The sequence below is a fragment of the Callorhinchus milii genome, unplaced genomic scaffold (genome assembly GCF_018977255.1).
Source record: "Callorhinchus milii isolate IMCB2004 unplaced genomic scaffold, IMCB_Cmil_1.0 Scaffold1, whole genome shotgun sequence".
In the NCBI taxonomy this organism is placed as follows: Eukaryota; Metazoa; Chordata; class Chondrichthyes; order Chimaeriformes; family Callorhinchidae; genus Callorhinchus; species Callorhinchus milii.
In genome coordinates, this window is record NW_024704742.1 from 87,171,196 (window position 1) to 87,195,944 (window position 24,749).

Here is a 24,749-nt window from a genome sequence, read left to right on the forward strand (position 1 = left end):
GCAGATTTCTGTGTTTCTAGTGTTTCATTCAGAGAATATATTGAAAATATAGTAATAATAATCCTTACATTTGATACAGCACCTATTCATGTTGTCAAGACGTCTCAAAACGCTTCACAGAATATACTGTAAAGTGATTTGACTGTATTTTGTGGGCGAAGTACACTAGTTGTTGAGATGGCAATTCAAAAATAATACCTGGATAAATGTAATCTGAGGCATATGTGAGGCTGCTCATGTAAAGCATGAGTAACAAAGTTATCAGTGAGTTATGATCAACTTCACAAGCGGAGGTACAGTCTTCATTTTGTGCCACTAGTATAAAAGAAATACAATTCTTACATTAAGCTTGCCAGACAGTACCTCAATAGCAAGCTATCCAGTTTTAGGTGGTTACACTCTAACAGTACCGTAACACACACTCTGTGTCCCCAAGCCTTGGATCTTGCCAACCTGTGTCAGCCTGGCACAGTTGGTAGCACTCTCGCCTTTAACTCAAAAGGTTCTGGGTTCAAGCCTCACATCGGTACTTTGAACGCATAAAATCTAAGATGAAACTCCAATGCTGTGGTGAGAGGAGTACTGCATTGTCCTAAATGAAGTTCTCCAAATAAGGTATTAAATCAAAATCCCATCTGCCTGTTCAGATGGATATTAAAAGATCTGTGATACTATTTGCAAAAAGATAGGATTTTTTTCTCGATAATCCTGGCCAGAAATCCTCTAAAATAAATTGGTCAATCACCTGCTGGGTGTTTGTGGGACACTGGGAAATTAGCTGCTGTGTTCACTGATAAATACACGGTTCTCGTTGTAAGGCAAGGAAGGTTTGCAAGTAAGGAAGTGTCCACTGGACCATCAAAGACTTGGATGCATGCCTACCATTAAACCGTTCAGGATGAGGACACATAGCAGTAATCAATGTGCTTTGAGATGTTTAAACATTATAGTGCCATATCAAATTCAAGGATTATTATTATTATGAGATTACACATCTTGTGCAAATGACACACATTACAGCACAGACAGCGGTCATTCAACCCATCGAGCCTTTGTTAGAGCTTGCTCCTCCAAATCATTTTGTAGGCAATCAAATCAAATAAACATAAGGTTAAAAATAAAGATTAAATAGTTTTTGTAATTAAAATGGTTGGAGATAAATGCAAACCAGTCCTTAATTTCACAAAACTGATCAGTTTGTCTTTGACTGCTGCAGAGTAAGGCAGTTTCAAGGCAAAATGGTCTGATCCCAGGAAAGTATCCTTTTAACAACTCTCTTAATTATAGAAATTCTGCACTAGCTTTTATGACAAGTTGCTTCACTTATTTTCTCTGGATATCATGTTCAATCACAATACAGTGCAAATCTGCCATGAGTGGGGAAAAAAAGTTCTATCCTTGACTTTTTATAAATTTTTGTTCAGTTCAAATACGCCTCTAAGCCTGGGTTTCAAGGCGATCCTGATTATTTTAACATTAATCATTTTTTCTTCTGTCCAGTTAATAATAACCAGTTGTGTTGTCTTCTTAGACGCCTCCAAACAGCAAAAAGCCATTTCAGCATGTGGCAGGCTGCCATCACAGGAAATAAGACCAGCACAATTACACCAAAACTGCACTGGAGAATCAGTGGGAATCAGTCAGGCCCTGTGGAGCTGTGCTTTACTAACTAATGCTTCATAAATTGCCGTACGCCTGGGTTTGTGTGCTCTTTTCCCTTTTAATGGGGGAGCCAGAGCCTCTTCCAATCTTTTTAAGTCAATATGTGACAGAAGAAATGGCTAGTTTCCCAGAGAGCCTTTCTTTCCCTGCTTTGAAAATGGGAATTTTGTCCCAATTTTTAACTTCAGTGCCCCTTTCTATTTTACTCATGGAAAAGTTGCTGTAAATACACATGTTGAGGAAGCTTAGCTTTTAATACAGGCTGCATACAGATATTGAATCATTTCCTAAGGTGCTGCCAGCATTCATCCATTTAGAGGCATGTGCAAGAACACAATATATTTCAGGCAAAAGTAATTAATAGACAAACACACACATATTTAAAATGTAGCAGCAATACTTGGGTAGTGAAATGATCCAGGTGTTGCAGTTTGACTAAATAAATACAGAACTTCAGAAACACTAACTAAATTCAACAACAGGCAGTAAAGCAATACAATACTTTACATCTGTGTATAAAGCACACAGATGTAAAAATGACAATATACCAAATATTCCCATTTATATCCGAGTAAAAACACTCAACAACAACAACATCATGGATTTATATAGCGCCCTCCATGCCAGACAGCGTCTCAGAGTGCTTTACAGTAACGGATCCTGGGGCCGAGCCAGGTTTTCAGAGAGAGGTATTGGCGGAGATGGGCGATGCGTCGAAGGTGGAAGAAGGCGGTGCTGGTGAAGGACCGGATATGGGGTAGGAAGGATAATTGGGGATCGAACCTAACGCCTAGGTTGCGTACTGGTTCGGAGAGTTTTAGGGGGAGGTCGGGTAGGTGGAGGAGGTGAGAGCCATGAGATTTTAGACGTTGACAGGAGACAAAGAGTATGGCTTCCGTCTTGTCAACGTTCAGCTGAAGGAAATTTGCGCTCATCCAGCCCCTGAGATCTGACAGGCAGGCTGACAGAACATCAGGGGACTGGGGGTCGCAAAGAGAGGTGGAAAAATAGAGCTGGGTGTCGTCCGCGTACGTGTGGAAATGTACCCCATGCCTGCGGATGACATCCCCAAGAGGGAGCATGTAGATCAGAAAGAGGAGGGGCCAAGGATGGATCCTTGGGGTACCCCGCAGGTAACTGGGTGAGAGCGGGAGGAGAAGCCGTTTGTGCAGATGTACTGCTGGCGGTTTGTGAGGTAGGACTCGAACCAGGCGAGTGCGGTCCCACTGAGATAGATGACGGAGGAAAGGCGGTGGAAGAGGATGGCGTGATCAACTGTGTTGAATGCAGCGGAGAGGTCCAGGAGAACAAGGAGGCAGAGGGAGCCCTGGTCACAGATAGAGAGGATGTCGTTTGTGACTTTCACAAGCGCAGTCTATGTACTGTGGGCAGGGCGGAAACCGGACTGGAGGGGTTCGAAGAGGGAGTGGGAGGAGAGGTCTGTGCGAAGTTGATTGCCAACAATGTGTTCTAGGACTTTTGCGAGGAAGGGCAAGTTGGAAATGGGGCGGTAGTGGCTGGGGTTTGAGGGATCTAGGGAAGATTTTTAAGGAGGCGGGTGATGACAGCAGTTTTGAGGGGGGCAGGGTGTGATCCAGAGGAGAGGGACTGATTGATGATGTCAGCCAGTCGTGGGCAGAGGAGGGGGAGCTGGGTGACCAGCAAGGTGGTGGGGAGGAGATCGAGGCAGCAGGTGGTGGGTTTCATGGAGGTGATGGTGGGTGAGAGGGAGGAGGGAAAGATAGGGAGAAAGTAATGTAGGTTGGGGGTGGTGGTAGGAGCAGATGATGGGGAGGGTGAGGGGGACAGAGAGGGAGTGGTGGTGGGTGACAGGAGGCAGGTGGATGAGGATGATAACAAAAACTCAAGTTTTTGTTAAACAAGAAAGCAGCCGGTCGGTTTCTTAATCATTACGTCAATCAGTCTAGATGTGATCCACCTGCCCTCACACACACATAAACATATACACATCACTGCTGCTCTTAATAGTTGCATATGCTCCAAACCCGCCAGCTCCTTGCATTAAAAAAAACTACTGACATTGCCAAGACTGAGTAATCTATTTTTCCATACCTGTCCAGTGCCATGCTGGTCGGCATGCTTCGTGCGAATCCTCGGACGCCTGTGTGCTGGAAGTATGGAATACAGAAGATGTTGGCAGCAATCACAGCAAGAGAGTCCGAGGGGTTGACGAAGAATCCATTCTGGCCGAGGATCATGTTGCGTTCCTGATAAGAACAGAGTGCCTTTACCATTAGAGTCTCAATCAGCAATTATAATAATACTAGCTGTACCTGTTGCAGTTACGCTTGAAACCAAAGGATCCAATATGGAATGTAGATTGACACAGACAGACACACAGACAAACATTTCATCTTTATCTACACTCATCTGGGAAGACTCATGTGGGAGGACTCCGTTTGGGAGGACTCAGTGGGAGGGCTCGGCGTTTTAAAAATGTAATTTTGTTGTTGTTGCTGTGGCTTAGCTTCATCTGTGCTCTTTATTCTGTTCCCGCCACTTGGTTACGTGCGTGATCTGTGACGCAGGATGCCACAGCGCCACGGTCAGCCAGCATAGCCACCAGATGTAACTGCAGTATGCGCGTACTTACATAGGTGCTCTGTGACATGTGATGCCACAGTGCCACTTTGACTTGGCAGCCACCAGGTGTAACTGCAGCAAAAAACGCAAAACTGAAAATATCTCATGAGCGATATGAGATATCCCAAAAATAAATATGCCCATGTCACTCGCAACTGCAAGACCTTTCTGATGAGGTATGAATCATGTCACTATGTCAATTAGATATAGAGATCCTTCTTGAAGTGCAGACATACATTACCGTTTTGTTAGCATAGAAGATTAATCCTTGCATTTGATATGACGGCTTATCACATTATCGAGATGTCTCAAAGCACTTCATAGAATATAATGTAAAGTGAATTGACTGTATATTTTGGGGGCGAAACACGGCAGCCAATCGCGTACAGTAGTGTCCCACAAACAGTTGTGGATTGAGCGTCCAAATTTAATGACTTAAATTTTTCTAAGGGATTATGACCCCCAGAAAATGATCCACTAATCGACTAACAACCACTAATAGTGGGTGATTTTAATCTTCATATAGATTGGGAAACTAAATTGGCAAAAGTAAGTTAGAGGAGGAGTTTATAGAACGCATTAGAGATAGTTTTCTAGATCAGTTTGCTGAGGAACCAACCAGGGAACAGGCGATCCTAGATCTTGTTTTATGTAATGAAATAGGGCTAATCAGCAATCTAGAAGTTAAGGCTCCTCTAGGGCAGAGTGACCATAACATGATGGAATTTAGCATTAAGTTAGAGAGCGATGTAGTTAAGTCCGAAGCAAGGGTCTTAAATTTAACTAGCGTCAACTTTGCAGGTGTGAGAGAGGATTTAGCTAAAATAGACTGGGGAATTAGATTAAAGGATATAACAGTAGACCAGCAATGACAAACCTTTAAACATATACTACATAATTCCCAGCGATCACATATTCCCTTGAGGAATAAAAATACCATGGGAAAAGTGGTTCAACTATGGCTAACTGGGGCAGTTAGGGAAAGTATAAAATTAAAAGAGATCTATAATACTGCCAAAAAGAGCAGTAAACCCAAGGATTGGGAGGGCTTCAGAGACCAACAAGGAAACTGATTAGGAGGGAGAAAATGGATTATGAGGGCAAACTATCTAGGAACATAAAGACAGACTGCAAGAGTTTTTACAAATACATAAAGAGGAAGAGACTATCAAAAGTGAATGTGGATCCATTACAGGCAGAGACAGGATGAATTATAATGGGGGATAAAGATATGGCAGAGTCATTAAACAAATAATTTGCTTCTGTCTTCACGTTAGAAAACACTGAAAACTTACCAAAAATAGAGGGGAACCAAGAAGCTAATGTTAGTGAACAAATTAGGGAAATTAACATCAGTAAAGAATTAGTACAAGGGAAACAGTTGGGATTGAAAAATGACAAATCCCATGAACCTGATGGCCTGCATCCTAGGGTTTTAAAAGAGGTGGCTGCTGAGATAGTGGATGCCTTGTTTTTGATCTTCCTAAATTCTCTGGATTCTGGAACGGTTCTCAGTGATTGGAAGATTGCAAATGTAACACCACTATTAAAGAAGGATGGGGAGAGAGAAGATGGGGAACTATGGACCAGTCAGTCTGACATCGGTGGTAGGGAAAATTCTAGAATCCTTAATTAGGGACGTTGTAGTGAGGTACTTAGAAGACCATAACATGATTAGGCCGAGCCAACATGGCTTTACAACAGGGAAATCATCCGTAACAAATCGTTTAGAGTTTTTTGAGAATGTAACTAGCAGGTTAGATAGGGGTGAATCAGTAGATGTAGTGTATTTAGATTTTCAGAAGGTATTCGACAAGGTGCCACATAAAAGGCTACTACACAAGATTAAGGCCCATGGAATTAAAGGCAATATATTAGCATGGATCGAAGAGTGGCTAACGGGAGGAAAACAGTGAGTAGGGATAAACGGGTCCTTCTCAGATTGGCAAGATGTGACTAGTGGAGTGCCACAAGGATCAGTGCTTGAGCCTCAACTATTTACAATCTATATCAGTGATCTAGACGAGGACATAAAACTTAAAATATCTAAATTGCCAAATGATACTAAGCTAGGTGGGAGAGTAAGCTCTGAGGATGACCAAAAAGATTGCAAAGGGATATAGATAGGCAAGGTGAGTGGGCAAGAAGGTGGCAGATGAAATATAATGTGGGGAAGTGTGAAGTTATTCACCTAGGTAGTAAAAACAGAAAAGCAGATTATTTTCTAGAGGGGAAGAGACTAGATAGTGTTAGTGTTCAGAGGGATTTGGGCGTCTTTGTCACAAAAAGTTAGTATGCTAGCACAGCAAGCAACTAGGAAGGCTAATGGCATGTTGGCATTTATTGCAAAAGGGTTAGAATACAAGAGTAGAGAAGTCTTGCTGCAACTGTATAGGACCTTGGTGAGACCGTACCTAGAATATTGTGTGCAGTTTTGGTCTCCTTATTTAAGAAAGAACATACTCGCCTTAGAGGGGGTGCAGCGTAGATTTACTAGGTAAGTTCCTGGGATGAGGGGGTTGACCTATGAGGACAGGTTGAGTAAACTAGGCCTATATTCTCTAGAATATAAACGAATTAGGGGTGATCTTATAGACACCTATAAGATTCTTATGGGGCTTGACAGAGTAGACAGTGTGAGACTGTTTCCCCTGGTAGGAGAATCTATAACTATGGGTCACAGTCTTAAGATTAAGGATCAGCCCTTTCAAACAGAGTTGAGGAAACACTTCTTCACTCAGAGGGTAGTGAATTTATGGAATTCTCTACCGCAGAAGGCTGTAGATGCTCAGTCCTTGAACATATTCAAGACTGAGATTGATAGATTTCTAAAGAATAGAAGGATTAAGGGATATGGGGATAAGGCGGGCAGATGGAGTTAGATTAGAAGATCAGTCATGATCTTTTGAATGGCTTTTGAATGGCGGGGCAGACTCAAGGGGCCGAATGGCCTACTCCTGCTCCTAATTTCTATGTTTCTAGGTTCCTACTTACTGCTGGGTAAACAGCGGCATGTGGAATAAAGAAACTGAGGTTTTGCCCTGCCCGGAAATCGAACCCAGGTCCTCTTCTTGCGAGGTGAGTGCTCCAACCAAACCTATACAGGACTCCAAAAAATCTGGAAACCACGATGGCCGTGGGTGAACAGTGACCCTCTGTAAGCCTCAGTAAGCCTCTGCCAGCGCTGCTCTGAGTCAGTGCATGAGAGCAGGCAAGGAACAACTCCTCCTCTGATTTCCCCTCAGTCTCTGTGGAAAGGAACCTGTAGAAAGGAGCCTCTTCTGCAGTATAGCATGGTGTTCAGCAACTCCACAGTGCAGGAGGAATTACGAGCACAATTCACTTGTTGCATTGCTCAATCAAAGCCGCTGCTATTGGAATATCCAGAGGCTAACTCTTCCGCCTGAGCAACACATGTGGAGTGGGTTTTCTTTTGTGAATTCTCAGCTGACCCACGGTTCAGTGGCTCCAGCATAAAAAGTATGTGAATCCCACAAAAGGCTCATGTTAATGGACGGTGCAGACAGTTGACAGATATGTCCAACATTCAGCATGTCCCTGAAGCATTGGACATCCAACTCTCCGAGACAATGACTTTTTAATGAGCAAAAACCTCAGAGTAACCAGTATTTTGCTAGCCAATAGTTATTAATAGCACAAGTACAGTGCTGTGGAGCAGCTCCATGGATGACACCACTGAAATTGGTATGTGTGTGTGGGTGGTTGAGGTGGGGGGGGGGGGGGCAAGGGGCTCTCATACATCTGGCTACATTTGAGGTGACAAATATTGATTGTATCATGGAGCCACAGTACTATGTGCTGGTTGAAAGCCATAACATCTTATAATAAGACACAATAGCCAGTTTTAATACATATGCCAGCTCACGTCCTACGCTGAAAGAAAAATTGATGACTCTCAGGTCACTGCCAACATCTGTTTCTGTTTGCTGTGCCTACTTCCAGTTCATCAGAGACCTGATGAACTGGAAGTTTTATATTAAGTCCGAGAAGCTAAAATGGTCAACTTCCAGGTCACTACCAACATCAGCTCTTGTTTTGCTGGGTGCCAAGTGATGGTTAGCAGCGACCTAATGACCCAGAAGTCATCCATTTTTGTGAAAACCAGCCAATGCACAGAAAGAGAATGGACCATCTGCACAACTATACTATAACCAAATTCACATAATAAACACTGACACTCATTTCGAACCATTGGATGTTTTGAAGGATTCACAATTTCCACACCCGCGTGGTCAGAAACTGACCACAGCAGTCATGTCACGCAATGGAAAACCAATCACTGCAACTTCCACATTAACCACTCGAGCATCAGGTGGACTGTGTGCTGCTCGGGAATAGGAACTTGTCACAAGGTTCAGGGCAGTCACATTCATTTAAATCAGCTCAGTCAATGACCGAACTCTAACTGTATTTGAATACGTTACCTGCTAGTCAAACCCAGCATGACCGCTTTTTCCTAATATGCTATTTATCATTTCTTAAACAATATATAAAAAGTAATCCACCTCATTTATTATTTTGTTTATGCTGGTGCTCAGTACCATAATTTACATTTACCAAGTAAATGTCCACACCTGGTGGATGAGTGAACCTATTTCACATAAGTTAAGGTTTCTTCATCGGCACATTCATCACATCCAAGCTCGATTAAGCTAATTTCCTACTTGTCAGAACTGCATATCCTGGATGAGAGTTCTAGGCGTGCCACGTACACATAGAAATTCCCATGCAATACTTTATCTAGACTTGGTGAATTAACAGTTATTACTCTTGAAAAATGCTCCCAGAAAAAGTGATAATTATCTTTTTCCAGAGTAAGTGTGTCATAGCATAAACTATCTTTACAGCACAGAAATTTCTGCATGTCATGCTAATTCATATCTCTGATGACAGGTCGGAGGTGAAGTATAGCAGGATGACAAGACTAACAGACAGTTTCCTGCAGAAAGCCCAGTTTATTTTGTGAGGCATAAGGTACCAGAGTTATCACCACCTTACCTTTTTTTGCAGCTCCACTGTATGTGCATGCATTTCATGGTCACTCAACTGTTAAGACTTCATCTGCCGTCAAGCAGTGAAAAGGAGAAAACATGCAGAATTCTGCTGCCAATTTCCACTGTTTATATGACTGAATTTACACTAATTTACAGCTTGTAAGTCTATTTTGTCTTAAAATTGAAACATTGTGCCAAATTCTGGAAAATTCTCAAATTCAGTCTGACTCCAGAAGTCGATTTACTGTACTTATTAAAAAGAAATGACTTCCAAATTAAAATGACTTGACAATTTTCCACAATTTTGAGTAATCTTTAATTTCAAGACAAAGTGGTCTTACAGGCTAAAGCGAGTGGAACTTCTGTCCTTCGTGTCTTATTTTTAGGTCCTTTACACGTGACCTAGCACTTGGTGATCATTTGGAATTCCTGCAGTTGACAGTGATAAATGGAGGTGAGATCGGAGGGTGAATCCCACTTGCACTTATCACCATAAACAGGTTTTAATGCCTTCCAGAGACAATGTTAGAGAGAACGTCTACTCTTACAAGCATCCAGGGTCAAATTCAGGACACAAGGAATAACCATACACTTTATGGGGTTATCTGCCAGCAAGAACTATAAAAATGATAAAGAATTAAAATACAATCGTACCCCATCTCCATCGAAAGCTGCCCCAAACCCAAACTCTCCTCCTTTCATGGCATCTAGCAGAGAGGAAGCATACGTGAGATTGGGGTCTGGATGCTGTCCCCCAAAGTCCTCAAGGGGAACACAATTTACAGCTGAATTTGCAGGTGCCCCTAACTCATCGCAGAGTATCCGTCTCACGTAGGGACCCATAACTGTGGAAAAACAGAGAGTCGTTAGAGAGATGCTGGTTTGTTACCGCACAGTATGGATTTCCAAGAACAGCAACTTATACAGCGCCTTTCTCATATACAATACCTGTCATGTGGAGGAACGTGTTGAAAAGCTTCACAAAGACAATGGTTAGCGGGGGGGGAGATGTGAGGCAAAGGGATCTTGCAACCCTTTAACCAGTGCCATTGAGCTGGAGCCCACCAGAGAAGTGTTACTCAATTGTTTTGATACTAGGGACTAGTAAAAGAACACGTCAGGTCACTCAAGCTAAAGAGATCTTTGGTATAGATCTCTATAGATTACCACAACCTGTCATTGGACTGGCCATTGAAAAACACGGCTTGAGAGGTGCAAGATTTCTTACAGTCCTAGCGTTAAGGCCATTGTCTTAAAAATTAAGATTGGGCCAAATTTTGGAAAATTCTTACATTTAGTTTTAATGTTGTTTTTTTTGAGGAACCATGGAAAACGATCAATCACCATTCAATTCCACACAATGCTTGTAACTTGCCTCCATGCATAGCGTCGATCCTTATTTTGAGCTGATTGGGTCCAGTTAGCAATGCCTTAATTGCAGTGAAGTCAAAGATGGTTCTAAGCATGTTGAGGTAGACCTCCACTGAGTCCACAATTTCAACTGGAAAAACAGAAGAGAATTATAATCAGTGTTGTAAAGCACTCCCTTCTTGCTCCCTGATATTAATATACAATCAACACTTCACTATTAACAATAAGCCTTGCATTTGGTAATGCATCTATAACAATGAGAATGTCTCAAAGTACTTTATAAAGTTTCTGTAGACATGGCAGTAAATTTTGCGCAGAACAATGTCTCAAAACAGCCATGAAGTGAGTGACCAATTTTCTATAAGAGATTATTGGACAAGACACTGGAAGAAAGCAGCACCTTGGTTTAACGACAGTTCTGAAGCACACCTCCAAGTCTGCATTTAAGTGTTAAACTGAGAGCTCCAAGTTCCTTGGGGCCAAGCTGACAAAATGGCAATACAATACAAAATTACATTTGTATAGCGCCTTTCATGTTGAGAGGACATCCCAAGGTGCTGACAATAATAAAGCAAACTTCTTTTAATTACACTTATAAGATCCACTACTGTCGGGGTTTCTGATTGACATACTAGAAATTTCTGTAAACAAGTTGGTACCAAGCAGGAATATCACAGAAAGAATTGCACCATTCACTCCTGACCATTGACTGGCATGAGACACATGCCTCACAATCATTTTAAAGGCTCAGGACAAAATTAGAAGGGAAATTATTAGAATCTCCATTTAGTCTGGATTTCAAAGCCCACACCAATGTCCATGGTGTGTTGCGAAAAAAGGGGGAAAAAAAATTCAAAACATTGATTTTTTTTTCTTCAAAATGAACTAGGGTGTCAGGGAAAACATGGTAATGATTGAGAAATGCAGAAGGAGTGAAATGCAAAGAGAGATACTGTAACAGTGTATGGATTCCACTGTGCTCTTAATGTGCCACATATTGTCAGGCCAATATGCTCAATCTGAATCTTATTGGCATTCACAGTGTGAATGGCCCACGATTCTGCATTCATGTTAGAATAGCTAAACATATTTGGAGCGAAGTAAATATTAACTTGGAAATGTTTAGCAAATGTAAGTGAAATGACAATGAACAAGTGTTGCCAGTAGCTTATGCAGCATTGGACTGTGCAGAAGATGATGTGCATAGCGTTTGGAACCTACACTGTGATTCGAATGCAGCTTTCCACGTCCAAGTATTTCTCTCAAACGATTCACAGCTCAGCACACCAACAAGAATACTACAAATGTTCCACCATTGGCACCAATTCTCGTTAGGAATTTACAGACAGACCATTGTGACACCAAGTATAAAAAGGGATTTCTCAGTGCACGCTCACGCTTGCCAAGGTCCATAAATGTGTAGCTGACTGGAGAATTACCCCATATCCCAATAGATTTTAAGAGCACTTATTTGAGCAACTTTATTGTTGTCAGAACTGTACAGAGAAACAAATAAAATGTGGAGTCCCATAGTATAGTGGTTAGGACCCGGGTTCGAATCCCAGGTGGAGCAAAACTTTAGGCAGGTTTCCTTACTTCACATGCCTCTGTTTACCTAGCCTTAAATAGGATCCCAGTTTGAAGTCGATTGGTGGATCACTTTTTGGCACTAATAACCTACCAACAACATGATAAGGTGCTATATCAAATACAAGGATTATTATAATTATTATTAAAAGATATTATCCAGCAATATTGTGAAACTGTGAAAAGAACAGCTTTTTACATTTTAAAATAATTCTTTCAATTATTCAACCTTGCTGAAACAATAGCAAATTCTTCCAATGAATGGCCTGGAGTCTGGATATGAAGCGATCAGAGTGTTTTCATCAAAATCAGTTGAATCAGAAATTGAAAAACAATTATTTCAATGATTCGATGAATATAAATTGATTCGATGAATATAAATACAAAAGAAACAAAACGTACACTTTACAGTGAATCCTGTGAAGCATTTTGAGATGTCTCAACAGCATGATAAGATGTTTTACCAAATGCATGCATTATTATTATTATAATTTGTTCACTTCATCATGAAAAGGGAAGAGTGCCTCTAAATTGGGGCTCTCACATTGTCACACGTTCAAAAATTTCCTTGGCAATGCAATTAACATATTAGTTTAATCCATCATTTACAGCTGGAAGGCTCCTATACTGACATCATTCCTTAATGAGAACAGACGGATAGGAACAGCTATCATCCACCCCAGCACCAATACTGCCTAACATGTCCAGCTGTCACAGAGAGGCTTGTGTCTCAACAAGTGACTGAGTCTGAATGGGTGCTCCTCAGAGGATCCAACCCCAGCTCCGAACAAGCTTCAACTTCCTTCTTTAATTTCATGAAGTGAACAATGTATAACAATAATACTCTGAGCATTTGATAAAGCATCTTATCATGCATTTGAGATGTTTCAGAATGCTTCACAGGATTTACTGTAAAGTTCAGCGACTGTATTTTGTAGGCGAGATTTTGTATTTTTGTTAAGCAAGATTATATACTAGGAATGTATCTGTATTCTTCACAAAAAAAGTGTCAGATACAGATTATTGCATAATTCTGAGTCACAAATTGGATGCAATTCCCTTCATAGTATCTATAGTAAATTGGGTTCAGTCTGACACTTTCTTTTACAGGTGTAAATATTTTGCTAATGTCCAGAGAGGGGAATCTCCACAGCTGTAACGTCCTATTTTAGCTCAGACTATGCACTTGAATAGAGGTTGACATGAATATTATTGGAATAAATTCCAATAAATTATTGGAATAACTAGTGTTATCTATCCCAATGAGGAGCCCAGTCATATATCCTGAGTTCTGATGGAAGTCCATCGACCTGAAACATTAACTCACATTCCTCTCTCTATAGGTGCCGCTGACCTGCTACGCATTCCCAGCGACTTCTGTTTTTATTTCATATACCCCTTCCTCTACCAAGAGCATTGTGAAACCTATTAAAAAAAACTCCCCATATTATTGCATTTAGAACAAGTAAAAAAAAAGTCGGGACCGAATTTAGCGCAAACAGCTGCTGTGTTTACACACAAAACGTCCTCCCAACGTGAAAGGCTCTATAACAAATGTAAGGATTATTATCATTATTATTAACCTTCAAAACTGAAACACAAAGTGAGTACCAAGCTAGCTATGAAGCTTTTCATTACTTTGGTAAAAGAACACCGATCTAACCAAGCACGTTTCATTATTTTCCTCATTCTATATTTCATAATATATGCACCTATATATAGTGCCTTGTTTTCATAGCTTTATTTACATCAGCTCCCTGATGATTCTATGAATAGGGGAAACATTGGGCTATACAGCTGCAGCATATAGTCCGTGCTGAGCTACATAACCTCAGCCAAACCACTTGGAGCATTTTAATTGACTTTAATTGGTTTAAAGTGGGGGCAGGGGAATCAACCAGGATTCCTGCTTTTGATTTTGTGTTGTGGTTCATTGGTAAGGACAGGATTGGGTTGGCTGTATTGCTGGCCTGTCTTGTTTCATCCCTCCTCCCGTGGTCAACATACTCTTTTATAAATAAATAAATAAATAATTCCCCTTCGCCTGAGATGCCAAGGGTAATTGGTGCCTGTGTAACTGTAGCCCAGAGGAAGCAAAAAACCTTCAGGAGAGAAGGGGAAGGAGAGAAATTTGGAAAAAACTGGAAAGGAAAAGCGATCTACTATCTTGTTCCTTGATCAAGCCAGCCAGGATAATTTAATAATTAATAAAACTTACAGAGGAATTATTTTAATTATTTTAATGGAACTCAATCTGTGTGCCACTGCTTTGTATAAAAAGGCACAAATACTATTCTTTTCAAATTACTATCAATCTTACCATCTGATGTTTATAAATAAGTAAATAAATAATAATACTTGGATTTGATATAATGTAACACCTTATGTCATTGATATAACTCAAAGCACTTCACAGCATTTTACTGTGTATTTTGTAGGTGAACACGGCACCAATTAATGCACAGTAATGTCCCACAATTGGGAATTGTTGGCTGAGAGAAATTCCCCTCTACTTCCTAATAAAACCATGATTTTTAACTTCTACCTGAACAGGTAGGTGGAATGTCTCCTTCAAAAGACAGAGCTCCAAAAATGCAACCATCCCCCAGCACTGCACTGGAGTGCCAGCAAAGCTATGTCAGCTCAAAATTCCTGTTGTGGGGCTTGAACCAAAGGCAAGGGCTACAGCAACAGCAACTTGCACTTATATAGTGATCCTGAGTTCTGATGAAAGGCCATCGACTGAAAATGTTAACTCACTTTTCTCTCTCTATAGATGCTGCCTGACCTGCTGCATGATCCCAACGACTTCTGTTTTTATTTCATATATCCCTTCCTCTACCTAGAGCATTGTGTCAGCGTCTCTGAGGGCTTAACAGTGGCGGAGCCTGACTCCGAGCCAGGGGAGGGGGAAGGTGGCCGTAAGCACGGTCAAACAGGAAAGTTTTCAGGTGGGACTTGAAAGAGGGGAGAGAGGGGGCAAGGCGGAGGGATTAAGTGAGAGTGTTCCAGTGTTTGGGGAGTAGGAGCTGAAAGCACAACCTCCAATGGTGGGGAGTAGGGTGCGAGGGACGAGCAGGAGGCTGGTGCCAATTAAGCAGAGGTGCCGGGTGGTGGATTGGGGAGTGAGGAGGTCGGAGAGGTCGGGAGGTGCCAGGGAGTGAATGGATTTGAACACGAGAGTGAGGATCTTGAAGTCGATCCGTTCGGTGATGGAGAGCCAGTGGAGCCTGGCCAGAACTGATGGGATGTGGGTACAGATTTTGGTCCATGTCAGTATGTGGGCAGCAGAGTTATGAATGAGCTGGATCTTGTGAATAGTGGAGCTGGGGTGACCGGCCAGAAGTGCATTGGAGTAATCCAAGCGGGAGGTGACAAATGCATGCACAAAGGTTTCAGCAGCATTTGGGGTAAGGTACAGTCGGAAATGGGCAATGTGGCGGAGGTGGAAGAAAGCGGTCCTGATCAGGGATCAGATATGGGCAAGGAAGGACAGGTGGGGGTCGAACTGGACGCCTAGTTTGCGCACTGGGTTCGGTGAATCTGAGGGAGAGCCTAGGGAGGTTGAGGAGTTTAGATCTACAGGAGTGAAGACATTGACAGAAGCCAAGAAGTTTGGCTTCCGTCTTGTCCATATTCAGCTGTAGGAAGTTTACATTCATCCAGCCCCTGATGTTTGCCAGACAAGCTGATAGAACATTTGCGGACCTGGAGTTGGTACTGGAGGAAGCAAAGTAGATTTGTGTGTCATCGTCATACATGTGGAAGTTTACCCTGTGTCTGTGGATGACATCGCCCAGAGGGAGCATATAGATAAGGAAAAGAAGAGGGCCAAGGATGAAGCCCTGGGGTACCCTGCAGATGACCAGGTGGGAGCGGGAAGAGAAACCATTTGCTGAGGTGAAATGGAGGCGGTTGGTTAAGTAGTATTCGAACCATGTGAGTGCGGTCCCACTAAGGTGGATGAGGGAGGAGAGCTGATGGAGGAGGATGGCGTGGTCGACTGTGTCAAACGCGGCAGAGAGATCCAGGAAGACAAGGAGGCAGAGGGAGCCCTGGTCACAGATAGAGAGGATATCATCTGTGACTTTGACAAGTGCTGTCTCTGTGCTGTGGACAGGGCAAAAATCAGACTGCAGGGGCTCGAGGAGGGAGTGGCGGGAGAGGTGTGACCGAAGTTGATCTAACATTGCGTTCCAGGACTTTGGCAAAGAAGGGTAAGTTGGGGATGGGACAGTAGAGTGAGAGATTAGAGGGATCGAGAGTGGGAGGGTGGCTACCAACTAAACCAAGCTGACTTGTGGAAGTGGCATATGTATGAATAACTCTCAGTCTCATTTAGACTGTATCCGATCCAGACAGAGCTCTACATATGTATGCCACCTCCACATGCAAATTTCTCTGTGTCTGGAATGGAATGCACACTCTCTCGCTGGAGAGACGCACCCTGCTTAACTAATTCTGGAAAATATTAGCTGCAGGCTCGCGGGAGCCACAGCTTGGGGACCCCAGAGTGTGTGTTGGAGAACTGCTGGAGTCTGACCAGCTAAAACTGTATAGCTTGCAGTTTTGCCTGAAACTAATGACAAGTTGACAGAAATGAAAGAGCCATATTGAACAATGTCGACCATCTGCCTTACATTAAGCCTCAACGTAACTGTATTGTTTCCTCATAACACATGATTGAAATTAATTACCTTAAAACAAAAGACTGTGTAAATGTTGTCAGGGGCCCTACAGCTGCTCAAAATATTTAGATTTGGTTTGAAAACCAAAGAATATTGCTTTGTTTTTGCAAACTTAAATCTGTTTGCATTTTGAAATCTGGATGGATTTAACTTTCAGAGTAAAGTTCTGCTGTGAATTTGGGTGTCTGCCATAGACAGTGGGGGGGAAATTTTCTGGGGTGGGTGGTGGGCTGAGTGGTCAGATCCCTTTAAGACAAGTGCAGCCTTCGTGCCAGCATCAAAGATGGCAGCCTCCCTCTCCCCACACCCCATCACCTCACCATGCAGACTCTGAGGTCCACTAGAGTCTTCGCAGTTGGAGCCATCTTTGAAGTTGGCACAGAGACCGCACTGAGAAGAGAAAGGGAGGCGGAGGTGGCCATCTGACTACAGCTCATCTCCCTTTAAAGAGGTAAGCTCCAGATAGAGCTCCACAACATCTCCCGGCTCCACCACTATCTCACCTCTAAGGCCACCGAAATCCTCATTCACATATTCATCATATCCAGTCCTCCACCCAGCCCAACCCACCATCGGTGACACACTGAATTCAAGTGTGGGATTGCATCCTACAACATATTCCAATGAACCCAAACTATGGATGATGAGTGATGTGTTGTGAGAGCACAATTTTTCAACCTTTCAAAATTAGCTTTACTGTAAAAAAAACTGGAAGTTTTTGTTTCTTTTCCCATCTTTTATATTCTAAACACACTACCTTTAGCATTCAGCAATTCCTGGGTAAAGTGCTCTAAGAGCTCTAGGATGCTTCTTTGTGTGAAGGGCGCTGTATAAATGTAAGTTATTGTTTTTATTTCACTGCAGAATCTAAATGCAGAAAGCACTGACTTATATCTGAAGAAGCAATTTCCAAGATTTCAGATGGAAAAGCAGAGGGAGTGATTCAATCCCTTTTGAAACTGAAAGTTTGGAAACATTTGGTGAATTCCTGGCTCCTTACACATGCACAGAGAGGTCTGCCCTGTTCAGGGCTGGAGTTACTTATGCAGCTGTGTACAATTCGGTGACACACCTCGAAACGGTTTGAACTTGTTCTCCAGATCAAATTCTTGTCTTCCCAGTCGGGAGAGGTCTATTCTCAGATCAGGACAGATGGCGTACTCTTCTATAGTTTTACTGATCTGGTAGATCTTCTCAGTCACGGTTTCGGGAGCCGGGCCTTTTGTTAAAGAGAAAAGTACAAATGGTAAAAGATGACACGAAACCTGCAAGCTCCAAATGAAACCCTGAAGTGTTTCACAATGCACATTTTGCAAACAAACAATGTATGAATCAATCCACTGTTTGTGATTTGCTTACTACTAAGCAAATATTTCCTTCCTTCCCACGTTCGTAGCCCAGCTTTGTGGGGAGCTCTGACTTGGCTATGTCATCTGACTTCTTATTAAAACATTAAAAGCTCCTTCCTGCAGGAGTCAAATGTTCGTTCCTGAGATCATTTTCTTTATCATTTTCAAGCAAGATAATGGGAACTTTCCTTAACTTTTAAATGAGAAAATCAGTGAAACAGTGTTTGGCAGGATACAGTGTATTATGAGCCCTCTCCCTTCACATGTTCAGTTTCAGGCCCAATCTGATAATATTGCAGTAAACAATGCAATGTTTCTTGACAAACATTGTATCCATTTGAAACATCCATTTGTCACCACTATCTCTTGTAAGTCATTTGTTTGTTAAAAGATTTTTAAAAAAGGAAATGTATGTTTCAATTAAATTCTGTACAGTGTTAATCTTTCTCAAAAATGATTTTCCTGGAAACAGAAAATAATTCTAATGAAAATAATATATTTTAATTTCCTGGAGATTACGGGTGCAAAATTCTGCCTTGTCTTATGCTGTCAAACCATTTTGTCTTAAAACTTAAGATCGTAAAGAAACGTAAGATTGTGAAAAATTCTTACATTTAGTCTCAATTTGAAAGCTGATTTTTTTAAAAGAACGAGCGAGTTTTCTGAGTTTTTTTTTCCTGAGTGCCTTTGTGTGTGTCTGGTTTAGGTGGTCCACAGTCCCAGTTACAGTAACTGGTAGTGTAGCATTCCTGAATCAAGGTTTATAGCAGATACCTGGAATATCATATGCACAATAACTATAAAGTCATGAAATGAATAAATATCACTATTGATGTGATCCATAGCACCCTGGTAAATGATTTGAAGGTAACCATTTGCTGTAATCTGAATCCCTGAATAGAATTGTTGCCTTGTAACTCAATCCCCACAGGGCCATTAATGTCCATTTGTATATTAAAAGATCTTCCTGTGACAGTAATCTCCATCAACAAGGAAATCCTGTTGTTGGGCTCACAATAGAAAACAATGTTTTCATTTTTCTATGATTGGTTTAAAAAATAACCGTCAGATCACAAGATTAGATTAGACGAAGAAGGCCCTTCGGTCCATCTGGTCTCGTCCTTTCAGAAGGCTCACCCTTATCATTCTCCCATCATACTGTTGAGCTGTTTTTTTGAATGAGTCTGTTGTCCTGGTCTCAATTACTCTTCCTGGTAACCTGTTCTAATCATTAATTACCCTCTGTGTAAAGAAATACTTCCTGGTTTATCCTGAAATTGACCTTTGCAAGCTTGAACCTTGTTTCTTATCCATTCACAGCTTTATTAGTGTCCACATGTGTCTAAAGTGTATTACATGTCAGTGGGCGACTAATAAACCCTGATTTACAGGAAAAAAGAAGATGCTTCATCAGTTATTATTCCAGTATGTTTCCCCAGCTATTGAATTACACCTTTTAATGAATGAATGACTGTAACAGAAGACACTCACCTCCATTGGCCACATTGAACTTAACTCCAAAGTCCCCATCTGGTCCACCAGGATTGTGACTGGCCGTAAGAACAATTCCACCGATTGCCTTGATCTTTCTGATGATGCACGACACAGCAGGAGTGGAGAGAATCCCATGCTGACCGATCACCAGGCGCCCAATCTGAATAACATAACATTATTCTTGGATGCATGACTCGCAGGAAGGGCTTTTAATTTGCAAATATAGACCAATACATCGAATCCATCACCTGCTGAATGGACTGGAGATTTTACACTATATAGTAAATACAACACACATAGTGATTAGCCTCGTGAGAGTTTGTTTTATTATTATAATAATAAGAATAATCTTTGCATTTGTTATGTTGGTTTATGATTTTGAAACGTTTCAAAGTGCTTCACAGAGTTTTTCTGAAAAGTTTAGTGACTGTGTACATCGCAGGTGAATGCCACAGCAAATCTGAAACTAATCTGAAAATCATTCAAAACTCTGCCACCCACATTCTCACCCGCACGAAAATCCGCTCCCCAATCATCCCAGTCCTTGCCAGACTGCACTGGCTGCCTATCCCAGAGAGGATTGATTTCAAGATCCTCACCGTTGTATTCAAGTCCCTGCACTCCTCTGCACCCCCCTACCTCTCTGACCTCTCTCCTCAAAACAGTACCCGTTGCCTTTGTTCCTCCGGGTCTGGCCTCCTCCTTGTTCCCCGAGTCCTCCGCTCCACCCTGGGCGGCCGTGCCTTCAGCCACTATGCCCCGAGGCTCTGGAACTGCCTTCCTCACTCCCTTCATCTCATTCCCTCCCTTCCCATTTTCAGGTTTCTGCTGAAGACCTTTCTTTTCGATCGCGTCTTTGGTCACCTTCCTCCCCCTCCCCCTTTCTCGGTCCTGGGATCCATTATTGTGAAGCGCTCTGAGACGCCGTCCGGCATGGAGGGCGCTATATAAATCCAAGTTGTTGTTGTTGACCCACAAACAGCCATGGTGTGAATGATCAGTTTTAGCTGGGGATTGTTGGCCAGATCACTGGGACAAACTCCCTACTATTTTTCAATAGAGCCATGAGATCTTTAACATCCACCTAAATAGGCAGACAAGGCCTTGGTTTAACTTCTCATCCTGATTCTTTACCATGATAATGTATAGATGAATTGGACCATTTTTGTGTGTCTATGAATTTACAACAACAAGATTACATTTGTATAGCGCCTTTCACGTCGGGAGGACGTCCCAAGGCACTGGACAGTGTACAGCATTTGGAACCCGAGCTGGTATCAGGACCTGAGAAGGAGGGGAGGGGAAGGGGGATGTCCGATGGCATGGTCGAAGAGGAGGGTCTTGAGGCGGGACTTGAAGGAAGCTAAGGAGGGGGCAAAGCATAGTGATTGGGGGATGGAATTCCAGAGGTTGGGGGTAGAGTGGCTTAAGGCTCCTCCGCCAATGGTGGGGCGGGTGCGTCAGGGGATGTGGAGCAGGCCAGAGCCGGCTGAGCGGAGGGAGCGGGTGGGTTGGTAGGGGGTTAGGAGGTCGCAGAGGTAGGGTGGGGCGAGGCCATGGAGGGCTTTGTGAGGACCAGGATCTTGAACTGGATCTTCTGAAGGATAGGGAGCCAATGGAGTTGGGTGAGAGTGGGGGAGATGGGGTTAACAGAGTTTGATGCAGGAGAGGACACGAGCTGCAGAGTTCTGGATTATCTGCAGCCTGTGGAGGGAGGAGTTGGGAAGGCCGACAAGCAGAGCGTTTACATAGTCGAGCCTGGAGGTGATGAAGGCATGAACAAGAGTTTCAGTGGCCTGAGGGGTGAGGTAGTGGCAGAGTCAGGCAATGTTACGGAGGTGAGGGAAGGCAGAGTGGGTCATGGCTTGGATGTGGGGAAGAAAAGACAGTTGAGGGTTGAACAAGACACCTAGGTTCCTGACTGGTTTGGTAAATTTAGGACTTTAATTACCTTAATGTATTTAATTAAATCCTTGCATTTGATATTGCACCTTATCACATCATTGAGAAGTCCCAAAGCACTTCACAGGATATACTGTAAAGTGAATTACCTATATATTTTGTGGATGAACATAGCAGCCAGTTGCACACAGCATTGTTCCACAAACAGCCATGGCATGAGTGACCAATTTTATGTCGGGAATTTATTGACTAGGACACCAGGAGAAATTTCCCATTCAGATCAGTTGCAGCAGGTCCCACCTTCACTTCATTTGACCTCTTCTCCTCGACAATAGATCTTTAGGCCGGCTCATCAACCTTAATGGCTCCCAACTGGAGACTCCATGGCATAACCATGGCGACAACATTGCTGAGCGCAAGACCCGAGCAGCACAGCATGGATCAGCAGCTGATCTCTATCAATTCCCAATCTGCTTCCTGCTGCTTTGAAAATCCAACTGAGTTTTATTTTAAAAACTTTTAAGCGATACAACAGAGGTACAAACTAAGTTTGTAAATGGAGAGACATTGAGCGGTGCCCCCTCTTCCCCATATTCCTTCTCCTCCTCCTCACTGAAACCACCTCAGATACAGTTACATTTCCTGAACTCTAAAATAATACTTAGGTTTTGACAGGCGAGGATCATATTCCCATACTCTAACTGCCTTGTCCAATCCATACATCCCCACATGCAAAAAAAAACACCCACTGAATTGCTTGCATTAGTAAACCATGACACATTGCAAAGTAAAGCAAACTAAACTCTACCTCATTCCTCTCTGACAGACCAGATGACACTGCAAGCAATTACTTTTTGAGGCTCTATACTTGCTTGCATCAAGAGATTATTCATGTTATAATAAGCAACAGTACATTCTGACAGTGAGATGAGGACATAACCCTCATCTTGAGGATCACTTGGCATCTCTGAACTGTGCAGCCATGAAGCTGTCAAGTTCTATGCAATTCAGTGATGCTGGCTCAAGTCCATTGGATATTAAGCTGGGATCATTACGCTAATTCGCTTGTGACCCACAACAGCAATCACCGGCTACATTTACACCAAGATGTGAAGCGAATGTGATCCTGAAGAATTTGTGTTCACCTCTGGCCTGATTCAGCCCATACTCCAGGCACAATTACACTATCAGCTTCATTCATTCACTTTTTTGTTTTTTTGTGGACAGAAAACAACAGTAAATTTGTCTTAAATTTAAATGTAAACTTTAAATGCAAACCCCTTGTTGCTATGCTGATTTTATGCCCAGCCAATCTGATGTCAAGAGGATGGCATTTTATTGTGAACAGAGACTGTATTAAATAACTGTTTCAATGTCCCAAGGCCCAAAATTCACCTTATGCTTGTGATGTTAAGATTCCCTTCAAAATAATAATAATTTGGTCACTGAATCCAAGACTCTGTGGGACACCGCTGTGTGCAAAATGCACAGTTCACTATACAATATATTCTGTGAAGCTTTGAGACGTCTCAACAATGTGATAAGGCGCTATATCAAATGCAAGAATTATTTATTATAAGATTACTTTGTCTTCCTCCGCAACATTGCCAGACTCCGCTCTACATCACCCCTCAGGCTGCCGAAACCATCACTCATGCATTCATCACTTCAAGGTTTTATTATGGAAACTCCCTCCTGATCGGCCTTCCCAACTCTTCCCTTCACAAGCTGCAGATCATCCAAAACTCTGCAGCTCGTGTACTCTCACAAACCAGGCTCCATGACCCCACCACTCCCACCCTCGCCCGACTCCACTGGCTCCCCATCCCCCAGAGGATCGAGTTCAAGATCCTCGTCCTCACCTTTAAGACCATCCATGGCCTTGCCCCCTCCTACCTCTCTGACCTGCTGACTCCCTACCAATCTGCCCGCTCCCTCCGCTCATCAGGCTCCGGCCTGCTCCATGACAAATAAGTCTAGCTGGAATTTCCAGTGGGTAAGGCAATGACCAATGTAGAGGTACATTAATAAACACCAGAAGGTGACTTTTGGCTAAAAATCTGTGCGGAGTTAGCTGATCGATGCAAAATGCCAGGTATCAGTCTGACTCAGTTTATAGCACCTTTGCCTCTGAGTCAGAAGGTTGTGGGTTCAAGTTACACGACGGGACGTAGAACTCACAATCTGGGCTGAACATCTAATGCAGTGCTGTGAAGTGCTCCATTGTTGGTGCTGTCAACCTGAGGTCAATTGTATCTTTTCAGGTTGACATTAAAGTTCCCAATGCAATATTCAAAAAAGGTAAGGGAGATTCTCCCGGCATCCTGGCTAACAATCCCTTAAACATAATCATTCACTTCATAGGTATTTGTGGGACATTGTTGCAAGCACATTTACTGCCGTGACTCCTACAAAATACACAGTCAATTCACATTGCAGTTCATCCTATAAAGTATTTTGTGATGTTATCCAGATGTGAAAGCTCCTCCCTTTTCTGTTTAAATAGTGCTATGGGATCTTTAACGTACAGTTGAACAGACACAGACAAGACCTTGGACAAGACACAGATAAGACCTTCATCTGAAAGACGGCACCTCCAACAATGCAGCGCACCCTTAGGACTGCAGTGGAGTGTCAGCCTAAAGTTTGACTGTATTCAAAGTCACAACTTAGGGCTTGAGCCCACAACCTTCTGACTCATAGACCAGTGTGCTGACAGTAGGATAGCATTAACGTACCCTTGAATGTACAATTAACCAATAAAAGAGTCAGAATCACCTGTGGTCCTCTTCATAGATGCTAATCAAAATGAATTTGTATTGTTAAGGTGCCTGTTGATCATCACAAAATGCTTTGCTGTAAATACTATCACATGTAGTGGCTATTTTTGTAGCTAAAGAAACTTATTACAATACAATATTGTTCATATTTATTTAGCACCCTTAACATCAGGAGTTCTCAAAGCACTTGAGAAAGCTAGATGGGCACCAAGCTGGGGGTGGGAGCCGAGGGCGACATAATTGCATAATTATGGGCACTTGCATATCTTTGTTCAGATTGTAAGATATTACCCAACA

At 42.5% G+C, this 24,749-nt stretch overlaps 1 protein-coding gene across 1 annotated transcript in view; it reads right to left on the reverse strand.

The window, feature by feature from the left end:
• pgm5 (phosphoglucomutase 5) overlaps positions 1–24,749 on the reverse strand; it is a 119,529-nt gene that overhangs the window by 77,566 nt on the left and 17,214 nt on the right. The window contains exons 2-6 of the mRNA XM_007892643.2: positions 19,768–19,930; positions 18,000–18,146; positions 10,657–10,782; positions 9,936–10,126; positions 3,736–3,890 (exon numbers count right to left, since the gene is read on the reverse strand). Of these exons, the coding sequence (XP_007890834.1) occupies positions 3,736–3,890; positions 9,936–10,126; positions 10,657–10,782; positions 18,000–18,146; positions 19,768–19,930 (782 nt within the window). The remainder of the gene's footprint in view (positions 1–3,735; positions 3,891–9,935; positions 10,127–10,656; positions 10,783–17,999; positions 18,147–19,767; positions 19,931–24,749) is intronic.